Here is a 24,363-nt window from a genome sequence, read left to right on the forward strand (position 1 = left end):
TTCCTGATTCTGATCAGCAGACAAAAATATGCTGCCAGATCGTCTGACTTTTTTCCCGGTAAAGGTTTGGCTTCTACGCAATAAGGAAGGCTATTAGTTATAATCTGACCAACATGATGTAGCGTTTGGTCACGCTGCACCGCTACTTGCTGGAAAAAGTAGTTTGCTACTGGAAAAGCTACTCTGTTTTAAAAGCAGCTGAGCTACTGTCAAGCTACTGAAAAATGTAGTTAAGTTAGTAGCGTCGCTACATGTAGTTAGCTACTCCCCAACACTGCTTTTCATTGTGAGTCCCAGAGGTTTTCAAACTGAGATGTCAGCATATGATTTCCTCTGAAATTACCCACAATCTGTGGAAATATCAAATTGACCAAGTGTTAAAAAAAAAAAGAAAAAATGAATGAGGACAAAATGTAAAACATTCAACACTTTCATGATTATGGCTGATATGGAGGCCTCAGGATATGCACTTGTAAAGTTTAACAGATTTTTTGTCAGGGCGACATGTCCAGAAAGGAATTTTAAGGATCTGTTCCCAAAACCTATGCACTGTATAATGCACACAACACTGCCAAACAAAATGGGTTTGTCATGTAGTACATTTAGCTGTGATTTCCAAGGTTTCAGTCACAAATCTTTAATGTACTATAAAAACTTTTAATTTAATTTAATTTAATTTAATTTGAATGAATACATCTGCCTCGACTTTTGCTGTAAATTTTTTATTTCTTGTAAATAAATAATTTAAATGCATTAAATGCATACAAAATAATAAATCAAATAATATATATTTATATTATTTATAATAAACAAATAAATAAATACATAAATAAATCTGCCCCAACTTTTATTGTAGTCACAAAAAAAAAGAAAATTACGATTTACGCATTTTTGATTTCATAACAAATTTCAGATCAAATTGAATTGACTAAATGTAAAAAAATTTATTCATTAAATTTAGTTAAAGATTATATAATTCAAATGAAATGCCTATATTAAGTCATATCAACAATATATATACTGTATATATTAGATTTTTATATTTTAGATGTTACGAAGAACAATTTTAGGTTACCTGACAAAATGTACAATTTCCTAAAAAAAATTTTAAGTGAAAAAAAAAACCGTTAGAGTTGTAACTGCAGAAAATTGGAAGATCAACAATACAAGCAATTGTCAATTACTTACTTGACTGAATTTTCAGGGAAATTCTCTCAAAATGGATATAAGACTGAAAGAAACTGATGCTGAATTAAGCGGCACACTCCCCATTTTCATTATCTAATAAATATTTCATTACTCTGAGTTAGAAGAAGAAGAAGAAGAAGAAGAAGGGTGAACATATTTTAAATGTAGCCAAATCTGTGGTTGTCAATCAGTTGTTTAAAAGGCCATTGCAAAACACGTACTTTGTAGGAATTGGCTTCAAAGAGTTTCTTTCAAAAATATTTTAAAGAAAGACGTCAAAAGACAAAAAAAATCTGATAAGCATAAATGCACTTCATAAAGACACATGGGAGTCATCCATTTAAATTGCTCTTTGGCACAATATTACTTTGCTATAGCATTAAGATATTCACTTTAATTGTTCACCACTCAGATCAGCGTGCATCCCTGGATTTCCTGAATAAGATGTGATGAATAAAGTCAGAATACGTTCTGGAAGTTCAATATGACATGAAAGTGCCAGATGGGTTTAAATGGCCAAAAGACATGTGGGCATAGCATGTGTCCAGTTCTGTGATCGTACATACTGTATGTACGGCAGATATATGTGTGTCTGCAATCTAAACGAAACCAGGTGAGATCAACATTCCAAACAGATGTAAGAAACACCCCAGACTCAAAAACGCAGAGCAGTGTCACCCCACTGGCTCCTAAAAAACTCCTAAAAAAGACATCAAACACAATAGAAAATAGAGTCCAGTCCATACAAATCAAATGCTTTCGAAAAAATGGACAAAATTAGTAAATGAGCTGTAATTGTTTGTATATGTTCAGGTAAAGAGGTGCAGGTGGATGGAATTGCAGATGAAAGATCAAACAAACTAACCTCCAACATTACATCAGAATAAGTACTCAATTTAGGACCACCACAAATGATAAAGCCACAAAACAAATATAACCATGTGCCCAAAAGCACAAGTGGCAAACTCCTTTAAAAAAAAAATAAAAAAAATAATAAACACACACACACACACACACACACAGAGAGAGAGAGAGAGAGAGAGAGAGAGAGCAAGGAATATTTCTTTAAATGTCCTGGTAGAAGTTGCAATGAAAAAGCTAGCGAGAAACAAGAACCTGAAATTGAAGAATAAGAACTGAAATTCAGAATTCTTGAAGAACTTAAACTGAAGAACAAGAACTTAATTTTACATATATATATATATTAATATTCAAACACACTGTGGCCAGAATATTATCCTGTCTTTTGACCTAAATAATAGCCCAATAGTTTTAGCTGTAGGTTCCATGGCAGTCCTTACTCTTGCTGTAAGAATGACAGGGCTTTGATTTTAGGCAAGGGCTGCCACCTCTATTTTTCCTCTTCTTGTCCTGTGCCCTACTTGAAGGAGTCTAAATTGGTTGCAGATGTTTGCATAGAAAAAAGAGCTTCAAATAGGTACAACGTGAGACGCTGCTAGATCTGAGAGATGTGATTACCTCAAGGCAACTTCTGGAGGAAACGCAAGTTTTTTAACTTAACTGTGAGAGCAAAAATGTTGCTAAGCAATGATGCTTCTAGAGAAGGCAAGCTGCACACCCTATGAGTAAATAAGGTTAAAAGGTTCAAAAGGTTAACAGCCAACTTTTGCACGGTCACTTTATCTATCTAAAAGCAAAAGTAGCCTAATGCCTTTAAAATGTGTCAACTGTCTCACATCAGTTGTTTACTTGGAGAGTAAATGTCCACAAACACACACTTTACACACAAACTTCAAAGGAATTTGGCATCCAGATGTTAGCTTGACAGTGATGAAACATGAAAGAATATTGACTTGAAAATGTCATTATATATACTATTCACATTATCCGCTACATTTTCTTATACATATTAAGTTGTTATACATTAAAACCACAGGGAAAAATTATTTTCATTTATAAGAAGAGACAAACATTTCGCCATCGCAAAATGCAATGGAAAGAGAGACTCGCTGATTGTGACACCACAAAACAAATGGCAACTGAAAACAAAAATAGCAATAACAAATGTATCCAGTGCCTTCTCACCTCTTTAACACTTTTATAATGTGTTAATTTCCTCAATAACACTAGCACACATAATAGTATCAGGCCACATAATGATAAAGTGATCATTGGTTAACATACTTCAAAATAGTAAAAAATAATCTAAAATAAAAAATCAAGAAACTTCACATTTTTTTTTTCATGTTTGAATGCAAACAACTGATAAGTTAAGCAATAGGCCTGTGTTATTGTGGTATGATAGATAGACCGATATTTCAGCCAGACTGATTAAATTGGCCAGTATTTTGCGATTATCAGCATCAGACGATAACCTTGTTTGCTTGGTGCCTTGGCTGATTAACAAGAGTGTTAACTTCCCCTTGTGTCAGATCTAAAATCTACCAGTAGATTTGTCAATAGATGGTCAACACTTTCTGTCTATAAGGCTGTTGTTGTTTTTTAAGTGTATGCAAATTTAAGCAAATATTGCACAGTATAAGTGTTTGTTTCACTTAAGAAATATTGTGAACATCTGATGTTGTTAAACTGATTTCTGTTTAGTGTGAACACTTTTACAGCATTTATTAATCTTGGTTAAAGTTATTTCAACACATACTAATATATTTTATTTTATTAATATTAACTAAAAATGAACAATAGTAGGCTATATCTAGAAATTAACATTAGCCAAGATAAATAAATACAGTATAAATATAGTTAATCGTTAGTGTATGATACCTAATGCATTTACTAATGTTAACGAATATAACCTTATTGTAAAGTGTTACCTATATATATGATTATATCCTGACATGACATCAGCAGTAACTGAACAGCATGAGTCTAAACTTCTTCCGTGCATACGAAGAGAGACGCCCATTCAATTATATCAGTCAAGAACCCAAAAGAGAGAACATCCCAATATGAGCAGGCTCCTTCTATCCAACATATGTATTTTAAAACGTTCAGTTGTATAGTATTTAATATTCCAAGCTATTATTTGCCAATATCCTATGTATACCAGCATGAATAATGGATGCATAAGCTTCGGGTAGTTATGCGAATATAACGGTACAGTCCGAATACAGTCGGCTCGGGAAAGCGTACACAAAGATCTTTGACAATTCAACACAATACCGGTGTATTTAATCAATGATGACTGAATCATTACTCATCATAATACGACATAATTCAATAGATGCGAGACAGCAGTAAAAGCCTAAGTCTGAGAATAACGGTGCAGAATCAACAAGTCCAAACTTGCTATTATTGTGTTATTATGCCGTTATTCATTTATTATTCTTATTAAACACACACAGTGAGTGCCTTCACTATCTTGTCGGTACAAAACATCATTTATCGGATAAATCCCCAAGTAGAAAAAGAGAAAGAGAACTAAAAGCGGACTTACCCTGAGTATAAACGAAGACGCAGAAGTTGCACGAGAGAAGCAAAATGATTATCTCAAAACACATATACATCTTATTGAAATCCTAATGTGCATGGTGGACTCAAACGCAAACGAGACACGAGCTCCATGAGACCATCTCTCCTAGGAGGAGTTCATCAGCGTGTGTGTCTGCGGACAGGCCGCGAGCACAGAGGAGAAGCGGAGCGCGAGCGGAGCTGGAGCTCTGAGCATGTGCGGATGGAGGACTGCTGAGAGGTGGGCTGGGTTAACGGAGCCATGAGAAATCACCGCACTTATATCGTTATGTATCCGAGGGGTGGGGTAAGGGGACGGCCGCATAAGAAAAAAAAAATGTCTGACAAAACTTAAAAAGCTTCGCTTTTATTATTTTGCCCTAGCTAAGGCCGATAATAGCCTTGATTGAAATAATAGAACTCCTTTTTAAGTTGGAATGAAAACCATCATATTTGATGAACCAATGTTGCATGCATGTCTGTATTACAAAATATATCCAATGCAATGACATTTACGTATCTTTATATCCAAATACTTGGGGCTCTGTAAGATAGATAGATAGATAGATAGATGGATGGATGGATGCATGGATGATGGATGGATGGGCGGGCGGACAGACGGACGGGGACAAGGGATGAATGGACGAGGGAAGGAGGCAATAGATAGATAGATAGATAGATTGACTGATTGATATTATAACCTTATCAGGAAATCTATATACAGTTGAAGTCAGAAGTTTACATACACTTAGGTTGAAGTCATTAAAACTAATTTTTTTAACCACTCCACAGATTTCATATTAGCAAACTATTGTTTTGGCAAGTCGTTTAGGACATCTACTTTGTGCATGACACGAGCAATTTTTCCAACAATTGTTTACAGACAGATTGTTTCACTTTTAATTGACTATATCACAGTTCCAGTGGGTCAGAAGTTAACTGTGCCTTTAAGCAGCTTGGAAAATTCCAGAAAATGATGTCAAGCCTTTAGACAATTAGCCAATTAGCTTCTGATAGGTGTACTGAATTGGAGGTGTATCTGTGGATGTATTTTAAGGCTTACCTTCAAACTCAGTGCCTCTTTGCTTGACATCAAGGGAAAATCAAAAGAAATCAGCCAAGACCTCAGAAACAAAAATTGTGACCTCCACAAGTCTGGTTCATACTTGGGAGCAATTTCCAAACACCTTAAGGTACCACGTTTATCTGTACAAACAATAGTACGCAAGTATAAAAACCATGAGACCACGCAGCCATCATACTGCTCAGGAAGGAGACGCATTCTGTCTCCTAGAGATGAACCTAGTTTGGGGCGAAAAGTGCAAATCAATCCCAGAACAACAGCAAAAGACCTTTTGAAGATGCTGGAGGAAACAGGTAGACAAGTATCTATATCCACAGTAAAACGAGTCCCATATCGACATAACCTGAAAGGCTGCTCAGCAAGAAAGAAGCCAATGCTCCAAAACTGCCATAAAAAAGCCAGACTATAGTTTGCAAGTGTACATGGGGACAAAGATGTTACTTTTTGGAGAAATTTCCTCTGTCCTGATGAAACAGAAATTGAACTTTTTGGCCATAATGACCATTGTTATGTTTGGAGGAAAAAGGGTGAGGATTGCAAGCCGAAGACCACCATCCCAACCGTGAAGCATGGGTTGGTAGTCATGTTACCTGGGTACTTTGCTGCAGGAGGGACTGATGCACTTCACAAAATAGATGGTATCATGAGGAAGGAAATTTATGTGGATATATTGAAGCAACATCTCAAGACATCAGCCAGAATGTTAAAGCTTTGTCACAAATGGGCCTTCCAAATGGACAATGGCCCCAAGCATACCTCCAAAGTTGTGGCAAAATGGCTTAAGGACAACAAAGTCAAGGTATTGGAGTGGCCATCACAAAGCCCTGACCTCAATCCGAATTTGCGGGCAGAACTGAAAAAGCATGTGCGAGCAAGGACGCATACAAACCAGACTCAGTTACAGCAGTTCTGTCTTAATGAATGTGCCAAAATTCCAGCAACTTATTGTGAGAATCTTGTGGAAGTCTAGCCAAAACGTTTGACCCAAGTTAAACAATTTAAAGGCAATGCTACCAAATACTAACAAATTGTATATAAACTTCGTTCCCATTAGGAATGTGATGAAAGAAATGAAAGCTGAAATAAATCATTCTCTCTACTATTATCCTGATATTTCTCATTCTTAAAATAAAGTAGTGATCCTAACTGACCTAAGACAGAGAATGCTTTCTATGATTAAATGTTAGGAATTGTGAAAAACTGAGTTTAGATGTATTTGGCTAAGGTGTATGTAAACTTCTGACTTCAAATTTAGGTATAAGGTATAAGTAGGTCTTATGCTTATCTGAATTGTTTTATTTCAATGCATACACAAACCAAACGACAATCACCAGAATTACAATCCATGCACAGTGGAAAAAAATGAGGTCTAATTTACTCCAATTCAGAAGAAAAGCTTTGAATTTAGTGATTCCCAAATAAGAGACAGAACAGTAGAAAAACACAAAGGGACTAATGTTCAGGCCGTCCTGGATATAAGGCCCAGGGCAATGGCATGAACCCACCGTGGCTATTCTTGTCTATTAAGCAGATGAGGCAGCCTTTTATGTGTATTTGAATGCCAGACATTTGGTCAATGCTCAACTGTTCGACACATGAAAAAACAATAAATAAAACAAAACAAAAATAACAGCTGAATCAGAAAAAACAATAAAAAAATACATAAAAATAAAAAACACCTCAAGAGACTGATTAGAAATGACACAGATCCAAGTATTGTTCAGCTAAGGGCTGTCACATCTGTATGATCCACATGACACATCAAACCTTTGACCCTGTATCCTGCTCTTAGGCCATTATGTGCACAGTCATATTAGAACACAAATGTCCTCTGTGGTTTTCCATCTGCATGGTAAAAATATGATCCTTGACCTCATCACAACTAGAACTGATTTATCAGGAGCTGCCCCTTCAAAATAAATGAGAGAGAAGGATAGATATGCAAAGATATGCTGCAAAAACGGGCTGAGATAATATCTTTGGGATATCAAGGTTGGATTAAGTTAACATACTGTAAAATACGTGCACGCATAATACATTTCAGGCATTTACCTCCAAGGATCACCTTATTGCTACCAGTAAAGCCCTTATTTAGATCTTTATTATGCATCTATGGCAGAACTCCTGAGGGTACAACATGTGCTATTTGGTTTGGATTGTAGATGATTCTTTTGTGCTTTTGGGCAGGCCACTTCATCCAAATAGCTGTTTATCAAGGTAATGACACCCTATTTGAAGCCATAACCAAGATATCTTGAGTTAATTACAGTAGGTGTTCCAAAGCAAACTAAAATAAGGAGAAAATTGGAGAAAATTACTTTTTTTTTTTTTCATGAATGCAAATAACTAAGTTGTATTTAATTATGTTACTTTATAACCTCTAGGAATTGCCATGTGGTCCCTTTTACATCAAGGGTCCTTCCGTCACATCCTACGTTGTACTTTAATTACTACTCACAATCAAAAATGTGGCTTTGTTGTGGCTGCATGCAAGATTCGGCTTGAAAGATGCGAGAGACCATCAGGAAACGGCACTAATTCTCATGCACGGTCGCTCACCATTAATGGGAAGAAGTCTGCCATATGAAGTCCAAACAATTTAGCCACACAAACCGCACATGAAAGTCAACTGTAACTTTCATTATCCTAATGAGCCTAAACTCCCTAATCTAGTTGCCTAATCATAGAGCACTGTGCTAATGAACACACATCTGGCTCTATATGACATAATGAAATGTCAAAGTCTCAATGGTAGGAGAGAAAGTGAGCTGTCACACATATAAGGCCTCCTGTTGGGCAAAGAGAGCAATGATCTGTGTAGTGATCAAAGCTATAGTATATGGGTGGCTTTTTTCATACTATAGCAGAACTTAGCAAGTTTGTGGCCATAAGAGAAAATTCATATTGAGAATTTTGTGATTGTATATGGGATAAATTAAGAAGGGATTAAGCAGCAAAGAAGGGTGGGCAATAATATTGCAACTAAAATTGAAATAAAAGGTCATATAAAGGCCATACATATATACCATAGTAAATAATCCCTTAAAAACAGTTTACCATAGTTTCTGACTAAATACTAAATTTACTACACTGATTGTTAAAATTAAACTTTGGTAACTTTCTATGTTACCAATTAAAAAATTACAAAAGTATTAAAAATAACAAAAAGAGATTAAGAAGAATACTTTGTCATTTTTATTTTTAAAACTTATTTTTATCCATTCTAAATAAAATAATAAATGTACATATGTGTGTGTGTGTGTGTGTGTGTGTGTGTGTGTGTGTGTGTGTGTGTATATATATATATATATATATATATATATATATATATATATATATATATATATATATTAGTAGATATGGTATTTTGGCAGAAACTACGGTTACCATACTAAATTATTATTAGGGATTCAGAGACCTGGCCTGACTGAATTAAAGATGACAGATACTAAAGCAATGCTAAAAACTGTTGGTGTTTTTTATATTAACAACTGCAAATCAGGGCAAATCAAGTTAGACTAAAGATGGTCTTTTCTTCATATAAAACATGGAATATACAATTGTTTATCTATTTACAATACTAAATATATGTATGATAATCATCAGTCCATGCAAAAAAATAAATAAAAAACTTTTCAGTGAGGGCTCACTGTTTACAAGAATTATTTTTTTTTGTATATCTCACAACATTCCATTGTAGTGAAAAACAGACATGCAACACTGTGGGCAAATGGTGTGTGTTGGTGGGTGACATAACAGTGTGGTTTTGCCAGTCTGAGGGTTCAAAACCTCACCAGAGTGCCCTCAAAAACAATGAATCCCGTGCCAACTCAATGGCCACTGCCAACCATTTAAAAAACTGTTCTTTCAGCCCCCTCCATGTTCCATGTTTAGGAGGTGCAAACTTTCCCAATAAACAGCAGTCAGTTTAGCAGGCTGAAATGCCTCTATTGCTGTTTCAAGGTTTACCGCAGATGCCATTTCAGGTTCACAAAATTTGTCCATAAACACTCACAATGGTGTTACATTTGGGTTCACCTTAGGTCAGGTTTCCCAGAATCTTTATAAATAAACAGCAAAATGAGAAAATAGAGTATCGGTAGAAATGCACATTCATCTTGGGTAGTTAGCAGGATTTTGTTTGTATGCATATATCAGTTCAACTGAAGAATCAGTTTTAAAAGCTTTCAACCTCAACATGATAACACGGGAAATCAACAGGCTGATTCTGAATGTTCATGTACCCTGAAATCGACTCCATCTGCCAAATTACTGACAAACGTCATCCCCTACAAGACATTTTTGCATCAAATAAACTGTTTGCTACTGATAGTTCTAACTATCTCCAAAACACTGGTTTTTGTCCCATGGTAACCAGGAATAATTACATTCACATAAATATTGGTGGAAATCATTAAGAGGTTGCATTTTAACTCTAAAATAAAATTTTTACTCCACTGACAGTTAGGTTTAGGCTTGGGTTGTGGGTAGAGTTACTAAAATATGTATTCTTGTTGACTGTAATGCATAATTCACAACTAAAATACAACTCGCTTTAGACGCCACCCTTTGGGCATTTCACCTCAACAACACTTCCAGCTTCGGCCACTAGGAGCAGTGGTTTGAATTTCGGTAAGCAGAACTTTCGACCTCCTGTTGCCAAAGTCACAGTGTGACTAGTCTGTTAGGCTTGTGGTTTTTAAACATTGTGCCATTTTATTGGTAGGAATGATGTGAAGAATCATTGGCATGGAATGGAGATCTAATTTGGAAAAAAGAGTTTTATTCAATAGAAAAAAACAATGCTTACATTTCTTTGTTAAAAAAAAAAAAAAAATCTACAGAAAAGGGTGCCTTGATTATCTGTCTTGTGAAGAACTTATGAAGACAATGCAGTCAAATACTGTATGACCTGAAGACTGTAGTTTGATTAAATCAGAAAAACAAAATGGCATGATAATTCATTTGAACAGCTGGAATCATAAATTACACATTTATCCTTACTCACTTGACTTTTTTAAATGACGTGCGGCCACTGTATAAATAAAACACGGAAATTAAATTAAATATGAACAGAATAACAAACAAATAAATGGCATGATTTTTTTTAAAAGACCTTGGTTGTTTTGGAAAATCAACACCAAAAATTCAATATGAAAAGTACAGTGCATCAAAATGTCTTAAAAATGGCCAATCCCCAAATGTCCAACATTGGGAAAGGGACAATACACTTTACATTCTAGAAAGATGGCTTTGATTGTAAGTTCTTGTGCCAAAAGCCAGAGATTCTTTGGTCATTGGACTTTTGAACTCTGCTAGAGTTCTGTCATGGCATCTCTGTCCAAAAAATGTACATCTTCCAGTGAGCCGGTAACAGAGGGTCTTAGTATCTGTAATACCATCTTCTGTGGCGATACTGTGCCTTCTGGAGTTCTTCAATGGTTTTGTGGTCATGGCTGGTTTCAATGCACAGGACGATGAAGTGGTTGGAGCAGCTGCGGGTTTGCTGGTTTAGTAAGCCGCTGTAGAGAAAGGATGCTTGACCGGTAATGGCCATGTCACCGGCTCTCCAGGACTCACAGTTCAAAGCATCCAGCCGCTTGCCTCTCTCCGAAGATCCGTGCCATACAGCCTTTTGAGGCCTGCACACACAAATATGCACACACATGAATGTAAATTGTGACGAGACAAAACATTTATGGCTACAAACATACAGAAGTAGCTATAAAGCTCTGATCATTGGAACTAAGGATGTTCAAAAACGACATATTTTAAAAATCGACTAGTCGGTGGGTTGTTTTATTAAGTATTAGACTAGTCTGTCAAGCTCCAAAACAACACAAACACCTTAAAATTATCATAAAAGTAAGCTGATCTCATAGAATCATGTTACTATATGTAAATCTTTGCAACAAAAAAAATGTATGTGGCTCATTGTGCATATAGCGGCAGTTTTATGGTGAAATAAACACTAGGGGCGCAACAGCAACAACTTTTATTTCTGCTCATGGAAATCAAGAGTATAACGGCAGATTATCAGTTCATAAACACTTATTTTTCGCCCTGTTCTTCACTTAATGCTATCTTATAACATCTAAACACTTTTTTTTCTATAGTACATGACTTGTAAGCAATACATTTTAATGTTTGTGTTACATAAACAACTACATTTATAAGTTTGTTCGAGTGCGATAAAATATTGCTGATAGGATTGCTCTTGCGATACAGAAGTATAAATGACCAAAGTTCAGCCATGCAACTCTATGTGTCGCAAGATGATAGGTTCTTTGACTTGTTATCCGAAAGCCAATTGGCTCGCTCACATGTGACACATAAGCCAATTGGCTTGCATGGTGTTAGCTGATTGGTCCTCTGACATGTTATTGTTTAACCAATCAACTTGAGTCTTCTTCTTTGTCTAACATTTTAATGGTTCAGTTTTGCTGATAAGCTGGTTTCTTTGTAGCACGCTGCATGAGTTTTTCTCTGAAACCCACATCCACCCCAGCTTCAAATGTCTAGATTTGCTACATGGGGATTGTTTGTAATGTTTACTTGTGCAGCAGCATTTAATACATGCTTGATGCAGCATGTCTTGTGTTTTGTCTATATGAGCAGCAGCAGCAGCATGTCCACATGCTAACTCAGTATGTACTGAATGTTTAATTTCCAGCAGTGGCAAGTCTCTGTACTTGCTTGGCAGCAGCATTGTTAGTAGATCTAGTCCACCAAGACTAATATCCTATCAATATGTCATACAACATTAACATGCTAAATCTTTCTGAGAGTTATGACTGAACTGATAGTGTTGCACTTGCGATGCAAAAGACAAGTCCTGATGTCCGCACAAATAGACACGAGTCGAAAGTGTCATAGAAGCACCACAAAATGACACTATCGGTTAGGTTTAGGTTTAAGGTTTAGGGTAGTAAGTCAGTTTTGTTTATTTAAAACTAGATAGAGCATTAACCTTAAAAACATCATCTGTTTGGAAGAAAATTTAACTCACCTTCAGCACCACAAAAATGGACATTTGACCTCAGAACTGCCGCGAAACGTGTAAGAAAACACGTAATGTCATTTTGTAAAAATGTTGCTACAGTCACATTATTTCCATGAGATTAGACTGCATAAAAGTAGTCCATAAACTCATGTGATACATTCCAAGCCTTCGGATAGCCTAGCTTTGTGCAAGGAACAGACCAAAAATTCAAGTCATACTACTTTGTTTATGGTACTTTTATGGAGATTTCTTGTCATTTTGGAGCTTGACAAACCCAATCCCTGTTCACTTTTACTGTATGTAAAAGAGCAGCCAGGATATTCTTAAAAACAAAAACAAAAAATCACCTTTTGTGTTCCACTGAAGAAAGAAAGTGATACGGGTTAAGATACTTATGAGAGTGAGTAAATGATGAAAGAAAGGTATCATTACTATAAAACTACAAAAAAACACTGACTTAAATATTAAAGCTAAAAAACTATGAAAAAAGTTGATTGTTGGATGACTAGTCGGAACATAAATACCCAGTTAAACAACAGTCAAGTACAGTAATATTCAACTATGTAGATGTACACACCAGTTTATGCTTAAAATTTGTATCCTCCTTATCAATCTTACTCAAGACAAGGCAAGTTTATGTGCCAAAATAGACAGCGATCTACAACTGCTTGTCCATGGAGAACCAAAGAACATATATGGATCTCCCAAAGAGAGGGAACACACATTAAAAAGGTTTATTGAAATTAATTCATCATTACAACTTGTGGAATTTAATAGCCCACTGAAGAACAAGGCTTTTACTCATCAGTCCCTCCCAATGAACCCTGTAATCAAATATTTAAGGTCTGTATTTTTAATGTATAATATATAGGTAATGATAAGCTTGGATAAATGCATGTCAGTCTCACTTTAACGCTGAGAGATTAGTCTAAAACAGACATCCATCTTAGCATGACAAGTGAGGTATGTCTTGCTTATTAAACCCTTAACATAGCCTTTATGACATACTGGATCTTGACAGGTCTGTGAAATGTCTCTTTCTGTTACATCCATTCATACCTCTCCTGAAACCCAAATCCCTGCGGGGGCCCAGAAAATGTCCTACTTCACAAACAACCCTAAAAAGGCTACTCGCTAACCACAATTGCTGCTGCGCTGTCACTGCCTCATCTGGTGCTTCGTACAACAGGCTATATTTACCACTCTGAAATATAAATACACATAAACAGAGAAAGAAATGTAAAAATACACGGGTGGAAAAATGAGAAATGAAAGAGAGAGGTGTAGCCACTGTCGTCTGGATTGTGGTTAGGCCATCCTTTAGTTGTTCTACAAGGAGGCAAGCTGTGTTTGTGCTCTACGGAAGAGGTGGTCTCGCACCGGGTCTTGGCAAAGCATTAGAGACTTTGCAAGGGCTGTTCACAAATACGCTGGCCATAAACATGTTCAAGGAATACCAATGATAACGGCACGATGAAAGTAGCTTTTGCTCTTAGCGCATTTCGACTGGACATTGCTAAACAACTGCATCTAATTATTTCGAGTTTCTGTACGCCCTTTAAAGGAAAAGTTCACTCAAAAATTCAAGTGTTCTTCTGTAGTGAGCTGTTAACTGCTGTGTCAAAAAGTCCTGAACGAATCATTCAGTATGATTAATTCAGCTAGAGTAAGAGTATACTTCAAGATTTTCAGTGAATAACAACTTAATTTGGATCTGTTTCTCATACAAAGCTATTGCATGACTTCAGAGTTTGGAATATAGCGCATGAGTCGCATGTACTCCTTTATGATACATTTATGGTGCTTTTGCATCCTTTTTGAAGCTTGTAAACTCCAGTCTCCATTCATTGTAAATGCATGGACAAAATAGCCAATAAGCTGTGTTCATTTTTATACAGATTTTTGTTGAGCCTACAGTTATTAGCTGCTTAGTGTGCTTTGAATTCTTCATGCTTTTGAAGACAATATTTTCAGTGTTTTGGAGACGGTTTAGGATTTTGCGCTGTATATAGCACATTGTTACGGCAATGGCTTATTCACAACCCCAGATACGCATTCTGACTAGCACGTAACTTAGTTTAAGCTGCATGGAAGACAGAAATTCTTGTGGGTTTGGAACAACATAAGGGTGAGTAAATTATTTTTATTTTATTTTTTTTCTGTGAGCTATCCCTTTCAGCAATTAATGAGGTAGATTGACAGGACTAAACCCTACTCATGACCCGAGACATTCATCTTCGTCTTCTAACTTATGACTGCAATTGCTTGCCTAAAATGCGTTTGAAAGAATAACATTCAGCCAACACAAACCACTGAACCTTTTAAGCACATGATTGGATCAGCAAGCTGATGAAGTGTATTCTATTGTGACTCTTCACTGACTTAATCTTTTTCAAAGCTTTTCTCCATTTCAGCTCCGTAAATTATGTGCTGACAGGCCGTGAGTGCATTCAACGCTTAACCAGGTGGATCATAATGTTGATCTGAATCTGAGTTGATTTATACTTCAGCTTTGAAATGTGTACACACCAGAAGGGGTCACTCATCACATCTCGCCCATCGAAAGAATAAAGAGGGATGCCGGGAGGGAGGAGATGGTTAGAGAAGATACTCTTCCAGTTCTTGAAGAGGACCTCGCCCTACAGAGACAAATCACACAAGGGTATTAATCACTGGATTCCACATACAGTATTTTTCCAATTAATAAAAGGCCTTTCGAAAGGGAATAGAGTGTCCAAAATATGTATAAATCTGTATATGATACAAGATGTGTGAACATTAAAATCAATTAATTTAAATTCTTAGGGTTTGTTTATGCTATTTATTTATATATATTTCGTTTATAAGAATGACACAAAAAAGCAACAATTTGCTTTAATGCAAAATGAAATCCATCTGACAATACAGATATCACTCGCTTTAAAAAAAAAATTAAAAAAAAAATTAAATAATAATAATTCAAAAGCTGGTATCATATAGGCCGGTGAGTAATAGAATAAAATAAATAAATAACAAATAAATAAAATAAAATAAACTGTTCTGTTTTTGAACAAATTTTCACTATAAGTGTGAAATTTCTCTTAAAGGAATGTTCCGGATTCAGTACAAGTTAAGCTCAATCGACAGCATTTGTGGCATAATGTTGATTACCACCAAAATGAATTTTGACTCGTCCCCCCTTTTCTTTAAAAAAAGCAAAAATCTGTGTTACAGTGAGGCATTTACAATGGAAGTGAATGGGGCTTAACTTGTATTGACTCCAGAACATTCCTTTAATGCAAGCCATTCTGGAGCCAACAGTAAACCCACAATCCATAAGTAAGTGTTGTAAATGTATTTAATATGTGAAGAGGTTTGCATTAAAAAAAAAAAAAAAAAAAATCACTTTTGGTGTGAATAGACCTTAAATGTTAAGGCAGGAAACAGGCACATGTGAGTCCTTTACATTACTGAAACTTCTTCAAAACATCATAAGAATCATTAGTAGCGATCATGATTAAGAATGATTAGTAACAATTATTACCAAGGCTCTATAAAAAAATAATAATAAAAAAAACAATTAGAAATGTGTTTTACCCTTAGGTTAACAATTGGCATGCTTGTACGGTACATTGGCTGAACTATGTCAATCAGGTCCTGAAAATGATGAGACAGGAAGCCCTTGTAATCATCTCGGATGCCCATGGCTTGAGCTTGAGTCTTGCAAAGCTTGTTAACTGAATGGATGGAGCCCAAGTTTCCGGTCAATGGTGTGTTGAGAGCCACCAACCTGAGCTGTGAAAAAATTAGCAATAAAATACTATTATACTCAGGATTTTCACTACAAATCCACTCAAAACATTTAAACAAACTACGCTACAAAAGCAGATTGTTCAAATATCTTTTACAGTTGTGGCATCATAACTTTGCCCACCTAGTCACTATGAAGTTATAAGGAGGAAGTAGGATAGATATTATTCCAAAACAGCAGAATAAGGACAGAGCAATGCCAGCTCTATTGGAGCCAGCAGCAAACCCACAACCCGTAATGAAGTATTGCAACTCATTACACATTCAAAGAGTTTGGCCAATCTTAACAGAGCTCATTTACACATTGAATCTAAGAGGCCGCTCAGACCAAATGCTTTCTTGCTCTTAAAAAAAGCTCAAAAGCACGTCGCTCCGGCGTGAGATTCTGAAAAAACAGCTGGATGCAGCACAACGGTCAAATACATCCGTCTAGTGCATTTACATAGAAACACATGGCAAAAAATGCACAGATGGACACAAAAGGAGTTTGGTGTGAAGGTTCAGTCGCTAAAACAGCTTGTTTGATGCTAAGGGACGGAGAGGAGGAAAATTATCAGCTAAATTATTAATTTAGACTTTATTTTTTAGAACATTTTCTTTATAACTTATAGTTACTAACATTTTAAGTGGACTTCAGGGAGAAAAAAAAAGGCTACAATAGTATAAAATGGTAAACCAAGACTGGCTGGGATACTCTTCACAGCAACAGATGGACAGCACCGTAATTTAGTCTAAAATTGGAGCTATGGAACCCACAAGGATACTTTCAGAGTCCTGATCATTTGAGGCTTTTGAGGCAGAGAAAAAGCCCAGACCAATGTTTTTCATAACCAAACCATGACAAATCTCAAACATCATATATTTGTCTTTTAAGTGGAGGACAGCCTGGGAATGTATCAGAGGTAAGATGGGGTGAGAGAGGATTCACTTGTTCCATTTTGCACTACATTGAGGTAGAACCAGAGGTACCTTGTAAAACTGTAGGATATGAGACAATCTTTATTTTGGGGTTATACTGCCGCTATGGAAAAAGTTTCCAGAAGTGGGAGCCAACCATCAGCCAAGCATGTATCAACACACACACATACACATAAAACACACAACAAAGGAAGACTCCTACACAAACTCATTTTATCTTGTCATTCAAGCAAGGGCTGGGTGCAAAAAAAGTACAAAATTAAAATAAAAAAAAGTATATCTTGATAATTTTCAGCCTTATGAGGATATTGGACATATATCTCAATATTTATGTGCCTGCTCTGAAACAACTGAAACATCTAACATTTTATCATTTAACCATCATTACAACCAAACAAATACAAAAATAGCAACTATATGTAAAACGACAGCAAACCAACCACCTGTATGTAAGTGTTGTTACTCATTTTACAAGAACTCATTTACACATAGAGGTCTTAAAGGGACAGTACCAAATACAGTTTGTTTGATTATAAAGGCCATAAATCTTGATAATTCTCAGCTCTCATCTCATTATTTATGTATTTGCTCTGATTTATGTATTTGCTCTGGCTTCTTTTTAACCAAATAGCTATTTTAGCCAAGCAGATTCAAAATATTTTCATACAAGAAGTAAAATGGAATAAAAATGTAGTTGTGTGTTTACAGTTGTGTGTAAATGTGTGTTTTCCAACACCATTTCTTTTTTTTTCTCTTTTTAGTAAATTAACTCAAGGAAGAATGATATTTAATAATTTTCAATTATATGCACCAATATATTTACCCACATACAAAACATTTTAATACATGAGAAAGGCCACACGGACACTTGAACATTTGAGTGACGATGTCAGTGAATCCTTATTTCAGAGTTGTGATCAATTCACAGAAATGAATGGAAATGATCAACTATAACATTGTTATTTTCTAAAACATCTCTGTCTTAACGCACTCATACTTGCCAGTAACTAGATAAGGGGTGATCATTAACCAATTGTAATCGCAAAGTTTTTAATTAGTTAATAAATGTAAAAGTGCTAAAATATTACTGCGGAATTCACAACATTGCTTAATTTTATATCACCAACAAATCATTGCGAATACATGATGAATATTCAGCCCTATAGCTGAAATACAGAAACACATCAAGTTTGTTTTGAGGGACAATTTTTGTTGCTAAGTATGCACAAAAACACGTTTGTGCATCTCTACAGAGAGACTTACCGCGCTTCCTGTGTGGATTCCTGTGAGTTGAGGGGTCAGCATTAGTGGCTCGGCCTGTAGAGAATTAATGAGCCAATTTAGTTTTGACTAGTTCAATCCACTGAGACACTTTCACACTTCATTTCATTTAAAGTAATGACATAATCTTTAAAATAGTTACTTTCCAAGTTATTTCCAATGGTGTCCATTGAGATCCAAAACTCTGGTACTTACATCATCTTGTGAGAAGACAGGGGAAGGATACATCTCAATCAGTCCACCAAGCTGTGAAAAGAAAGACCAAATTAAATCAAAATGGAAATGATCAAATTGCCAGAAACTGAACATAAGCCATCAAATTTTAAATATATAATTAATCATTTAATTTGGACATCATGTGTAGCTTACCTGAATTTCTCTCCAGCCTCCTGGCACTTTAATATAGAGTTTACCCGTATCAGTAACAAAGGACAATGTTCCCTCCTCAACCACATGAGTCTGCTGTCTCAGGGCTTGAAGACTTGCATATTTCCTGACCTGGAGAAAAGGCATGGTATTTTTTTGCATCATATGAACTATGGACAGGTTCTACTAAAGTTTGACAACCAGAAAGTGTCCAAATACTGTCTCCATTTTGAACAGTCTACAGGTATGTATTTTTTTAATCACTAAAAAACTAAATAAATGGTTCTATATATATATATGTATATATATATAGGTACATCTCGATAAATTAGAATGTCGTGGAAAAGTTCATTTATTTCAGTAATTCAACTCTAATTGTGAAACTCGTGTATTAAATAAATTCAATGCACACAGATTGAAGTAGTTTAAGTCTTTGGTTCTTTTAATTGTGATGATTTTGGCTCACATTTAACAAAAACCCACCAATTCACTATCTCAGAAAATTAGAATACATCATAAGACCAATAAAAAAAACATTTTTAGTGAATTGTTGGCCTTCTAGAAAGTATGTTCATTTACTGTATATGTACTCAATACTTGGTAGGGGCTCCTTTAATTACTGCCTCAATTCGGCGTGGCATGGAGGTGATCAGTTTGTGGCACTGCTGAGGTGGTATGGAAGCCCAGGTTTCTTTGACAGTGGCCTTCAGCTCATCTGCATTTTTTGGTCTCTTGTTTCTCATTTTCCTCTTGACAATACCTCATAGATTCTTTATGGGGTTCAGGTCTGGTGAGTTTGCTGGCCAGTCAAGCACACCAACACCATGGTCATTTAACCAACTTTTGGTGCTTTTGGCAGTGTGGGCAGGTGCCAAATCCTGCTGGAAAATGAAATCAGCATCTTTAAAAAGCTGGTCAGCAGAAGGAAGCATGAAGTGCTCCAAAATTTCTTGGTAAATGGGTGCAGTGACTTTGGTTTTCAAAAAACACAACGGACCAACACCAGCAGATGACATTGCATCCCAAATCATCACAGACTGTGGAAACGTAACACTGGACTTCAAGCAACTTGGGCTATGAGCTTCTCCACCCTTTCTCCAGACTCTAGGACCTTGGTTTCCAAATGAAATACAAAACTTGCTCTCATCTGAAAAGAGGACTTTGGAACACTGGGCAACAGTCCAGTTCTTCTTCTCTTTAGCCCAGGTAAGACGCATCTGATGTTGTCTGTGGTTCAGGAGTGGCTTAACAAGAGGAATACGACAACTGTAGCCAAATTCCTTGACACGTCTGTGTGTGGTGGCTCTTGATGCCTTGACCCCAGCCTCAGTCCATTCCTTGTGAAGTTCACCCAAATTCTTGAATCGATTTGGCTTGACAATCCTCATTAGGCTGCGGTTCTCTCGGTTGGTTGTGCATCTTTTTCTTCCTCACTTTTTCCTTCCACTTAACTTTCTGTTAACATGCTTGGATACAGCACTGTGAACAGCCAGCTTCTTTGGCAATGAATGTTTGTGGCTTACCCTCCTTGTGAAGGGTGTCAATGATTGTCTTCTGGACAACTGTCAGATCAGCAGTCTTCCCCATGATTGTGTAGCCTAGTGAACCAAACTGAGAGACCATTTTGAAGGCTCAGGAAACCTTTGCAGGAGTTGATTAGCTGATTGGCATGTCACTATATTCTAATTTTTTGAGATAGTGAATTGGTGGGTTTTTGTTAAATGTGAGCCAAAATCATCACAATTAAAAGAACCAAAGACTTAAACTACTTCAGTCTGTGTGCACTGAATTTATTTAATACACGAGTTTCACAATTTGAGTTGAATTACTGAAATAAATGAACTTTTCCATGACATTCTAATTTATTGAGATGCACCTGTATATATATATATATATATATATATATATATATAGAGAGAGAGAGAGAGAGAGAGAGAGAGAGAGAGAGAGAGAGAGAGAGAGAGAGATTATAAATTTGTATTCATTTATTTATTTGAGAACTGTGCTTATGCTATCATTCTTCTAAATAAATGCAATTTGCCTTCATATTTGTTATCTAATGCAATAGCAATCATATATTTTTAAGTGTGGCTCAAGTGTCCAAATACTTTTTGCAGCCTGTAAATGTGTTTCACACACCCTAAACTGGGTTACATTTCCCCAAAGCCTTTTTACATTAAAGTAAGAATGCTTTACACCATGTTCCAAAAACCCAGCCCAGATCAGGTTCTGTTTCTCAAAGGCCAAGATCAACTATCAGCATATTGGGATCAAGAGAGATTACTGTATTTTGAAAACCATGCAATCTACAGTATTTACCTAATTTACCATTGTGTTAAACTGTGAGCATCTTAAGATCATGGGAAACTGAGACTTATTTTTCTGAACAGAGTGAAATTACAGCTGAAGTATAGGTAATTAATCATTTTACATTGCAGTGGAGGTGTTTTTTATTTTTTATTGAAGCTTTTACTCACAGTGCCTGAGGTATCAGAGGCTCTTCCCGGGGGCCCGGGAGGCCCAGGTGGGCCAGGGATCATGACGCCTGAAACAACATGAAACCCTTGAGTGTTACCCTTCTTTATACATATCAAAGTGTGATTGTAGCAGAACTGCACCATAGGCCCTGTTTGTTTTTATCACAGTTAAATGAATAGCTGTTAGGATACTCAGTAGGGATAAACTACAGAGTGTGAGGGAGGTGTGTTTCCACTGAAGGCCATTTGGTCCCTCATAAGCTTAAATCAACAACATGGGCGCTTCTGCATCAGAGGAGGAAATCAGGATGACTTGAAACAAATAAACAGAGGAGCTCGAACATATGTATTGCTTTTCTGAACTTCTTGACCAATTTGATCGCCACCTTTGAAAGGATTGTTAGTGTAAAGGGATAGGTTCACCCAAAAAAGAAATTCTGTCATTATTTACTTACCCTCATGTTATTCCAAACTCATTTGCTGTTATTTTTCAGTAGAACACAAAAGTCGACATTTTTGCAGAATTGTTATGCAGTTCTAACCGCAGATCATGGTGACTGCAATTTTCAATCGTAAAAAAAAAAAAAAAAAAATCACTACCATAATCCATTAGGAATATAGCACACAAGTTGTATGGACTGCTTTTATGGTGCTTTATTAGCAATTCTCTGTTTTTTGGAGCTAGACAATGGTCATTATGAACTGTGGATGTATGGCAAGAGCTGCATAATGATTCTTTAAAAGTTTCTACTTTTGTGTGCCACAAAAACAATAACAACGTGCAAGTTTAGAATGACATGAGGGTGAGTAATTGATGACAGAATTTAATTTTTTTTGTGAACTTTTAATAGTGGTTTGAACTGATGGAGTGATGCAGTCTCAAACAATACCCATTTCTGTCATAAGGGAATTTTTAATAAGTCAAATTTTAAAATGGCTAAGAGAGATATGCAGCAATATTGTAGGATTATGTTTATTGAATGTTTATTGTTACCAGAACTGTATTGTCCAGGTGGGCCCGGTGGTCCTGGTGGACCAGGAGGACCAGCAACACCAGTTCTCCCAAAACCTGGTGCACCAGGGGGTCCTCGTGGTCCTGGATGACCAGGCAGTCCAACAAAAGATTCCCCATTAGGTCCCTACAGACAAAACCATAATTATTACATACTTCACAGCATTAAATCTTAAGAGCAGACAGTCTGGACCATGATTACTGTATGTTTACAGAACAGCATACTACAATATTATTTTTATGGTGTCACATATCTGTATTCATGGAATACCATGATGACCTACTACATTTGCCAAAATGTGCAGAATATGCAAGATGTTCTAAACACTACATGGCACAATGCAACGCGCTAAGCCTGACTGTCCATCTCCAGTGTGACAAAAGAATATCAATTGCTTTTTAATATATGTCCTTCCTACATATTTTGGCTAATGAAGTAGGTCACAGGGGTATTCCATACAGTAGATGCAGATACTGCAGAAATAGTATGAGTACTACCATTGTCATGTATTCTCTGTTTTTGTCTAGGCTTTTATGTTGAAATTCTTGTTCAGATCCCCATTCCTGTTTCCTGTGTTAGTTTTGTAGTCCTTTGTAGTTTTATTTCATGATTGGTTCACCCTGATTGATTCACCAGGTGTTCCATCTTCCCTTGTTTTCCCTTGTGTATTTAAGCCCTTGTTTCCCCTGGTTTCTTTGTCAGTCTACACATGTGTTGTCATGTTCTGTGCCTGGTTCCCTGTGTTTTGTTTTATTCTGAGTTCTTTGTTTATCTTTTGTTTTGTTAAAAGCTGCATTTAAACCCGCATTCCTCGCCTGCCTCGTCACAACCGTAGTATGCTCTTCTGAACATAGCCCATGTCTCATGAGTATCATAATTTAAAGCACTGGAACCTGGTAACATTTAAGAAGAATTTATGAAAATTCTTAATGAACTAGATAAGTTGTTTGTCAAGACAAACTTTGATATTGGCTAGAAAAAGTCTTGTCTGAAAATTTAAAGGGGTCATGACATGAGGAATTAAATTTCCCTTGATTTTTTCGCATGTCAAGAGTTCATTGTACTATAAAAAACATTTGTTGAATCCAAGCTGCCAAAATGACTTGTTCTCTAATTCCTCCACAGCAGTGAGCAGTGAGATGGTGAGGAGAGAGCAGGTCAGTCAAGAGCAAAGAGCCAATCATAATAGTGGGCGTTTACTGTCAGATCTTAAAGGAGAAGCAGCACCAAAACCGAGCATTTCTGACAGAGGGTCAGAATGAGGGTGGAAAATGATCATGTTTTACAAATAAATGACTTTTTCTTTTTGTGCAAAAAACAAAAAAACAAAAACAACTTTACTAATATTATAAGTGAACCACAAGGAACATATTAAAATAATAAAAAGGCATGTCATGACCCCTTTAAACTAGTTTAAAATTTTAAAATTTGATGGTTATACAGACATTACAATAAGACAAACAGCTTGCTGGCTAGATACAGTTGAGGTCAGAAGTTTGCATACACCTTAGCCAAATAAATTTAAGCTCAGTTTTCACAATTCCTGACATACAATCATAGAAAACATTCCTTGTCTTAGGTCAGTTAGGATCACTACTTTATTTTAAGAATGTGAAATGTCAGAATAATAGTAGAGAGAATGATTTATTTCAGCTTTCATTTCTTTCATCACATTCCTAATGGGAATGAAGTTTATATACACTTTGTTAGTATTTGGTAGCATTGCCTTTAAATTGTTTAACTTGGGTCAAACTTTTTGGGTAGACTTCCGCAAGCTTCTCATAATAAGTTGCTGGACTTTTGGCCCATTCCTCC

At 36.2% G+C, this 24,363-nt stretch overlaps 2 protein-coding genes across 3 annotated transcripts in view; both read right to left on the minus strand.

Moving 5' to 3' along the window:
• The window catches only part of LOC127434725 (reversion-inducing cysteine-rich protein with Kazal motifs-like), an 80,687-nt gene extending 75,837 nt beyond the window's left edge, over positions 1 to 4,850 (minus strand). The window contains exon 1 of the mRNA XM_051687661.1: positions 4,604 to 4,850. Within this exon, the coding sequence (XP_051543621.1) occupies positions 4,604 to 4,673 (70 nt within the window). The 5' untranslated portion in view covers positions 4,674 to 4,850. The remainder of the gene's footprint in view (positions 1 to 4,603) is intronic.
• Positions 4,851 to 10,483: 5,633 nt separating this feature from the next.
• The window catches only part of LOC127434719 (collagen alpha-1(XVIII) chain-like), a 142,645-nt gene continuing 128,765 nt past the window's right edge, over positions 10,484 to 24,363 (minus strand). For both annotated transcript variants that reach the window (XM_051687641.1, XM_051687640.1), the window contains 8 exons: positions 22,530 to 22,674; positions 21,536 to 21,603; positions 19,062 to 19,190; positions 18,888 to 18,938; positions 18,675 to 18,728; positions 16,281 to 16,478; positions 15,234 to 15,343; positions 10,484 to 11,343 (listed from right to left, as the gene is read on the minus strand). In XM_051687641.1, the coding sequence (XP_051543601.1) occupies positions 11,085 to 11,343; positions 15,234 to 15,343; positions 16,281 to 16,478; positions 18,675 to 18,728; positions 18,888 to 18,938; positions 19,062 to 19,190; positions 21,536 to 21,603; positions 22,530 to 22,674 (1,014 nt within the window). In that variant the 3' untranslated portion in view covers positions 10,484 to 11,084. The remainder of the gene's footprint in view (positions 11,344 to 15,233; positions 15,344 to 16,280; positions 16,479 to 18,674; positions 18,729 to 18,887; positions 18,939 to 19,061; positions 19,191 to 21,535; positions 21,604 to 22,529; positions 22,675 to 24,363) is intronic.

The sequence above is a fragment of the Myxocyprinus asiaticus genome, chromosome 44 (assembly GCF_019703515.2).
Source record: "Myxocyprinus asiaticus isolate MX2 ecotype Aquarium Trade chromosome 44, UBuf_Myxa_2, whole genome shotgun sequence".
Lineage (NCBI taxonomy): Eukaryota > Metazoa > Chordata > Actinopteri > Cypriniformes > Catostomidae > Myxocyprinus > Myxocyprinus asiaticus.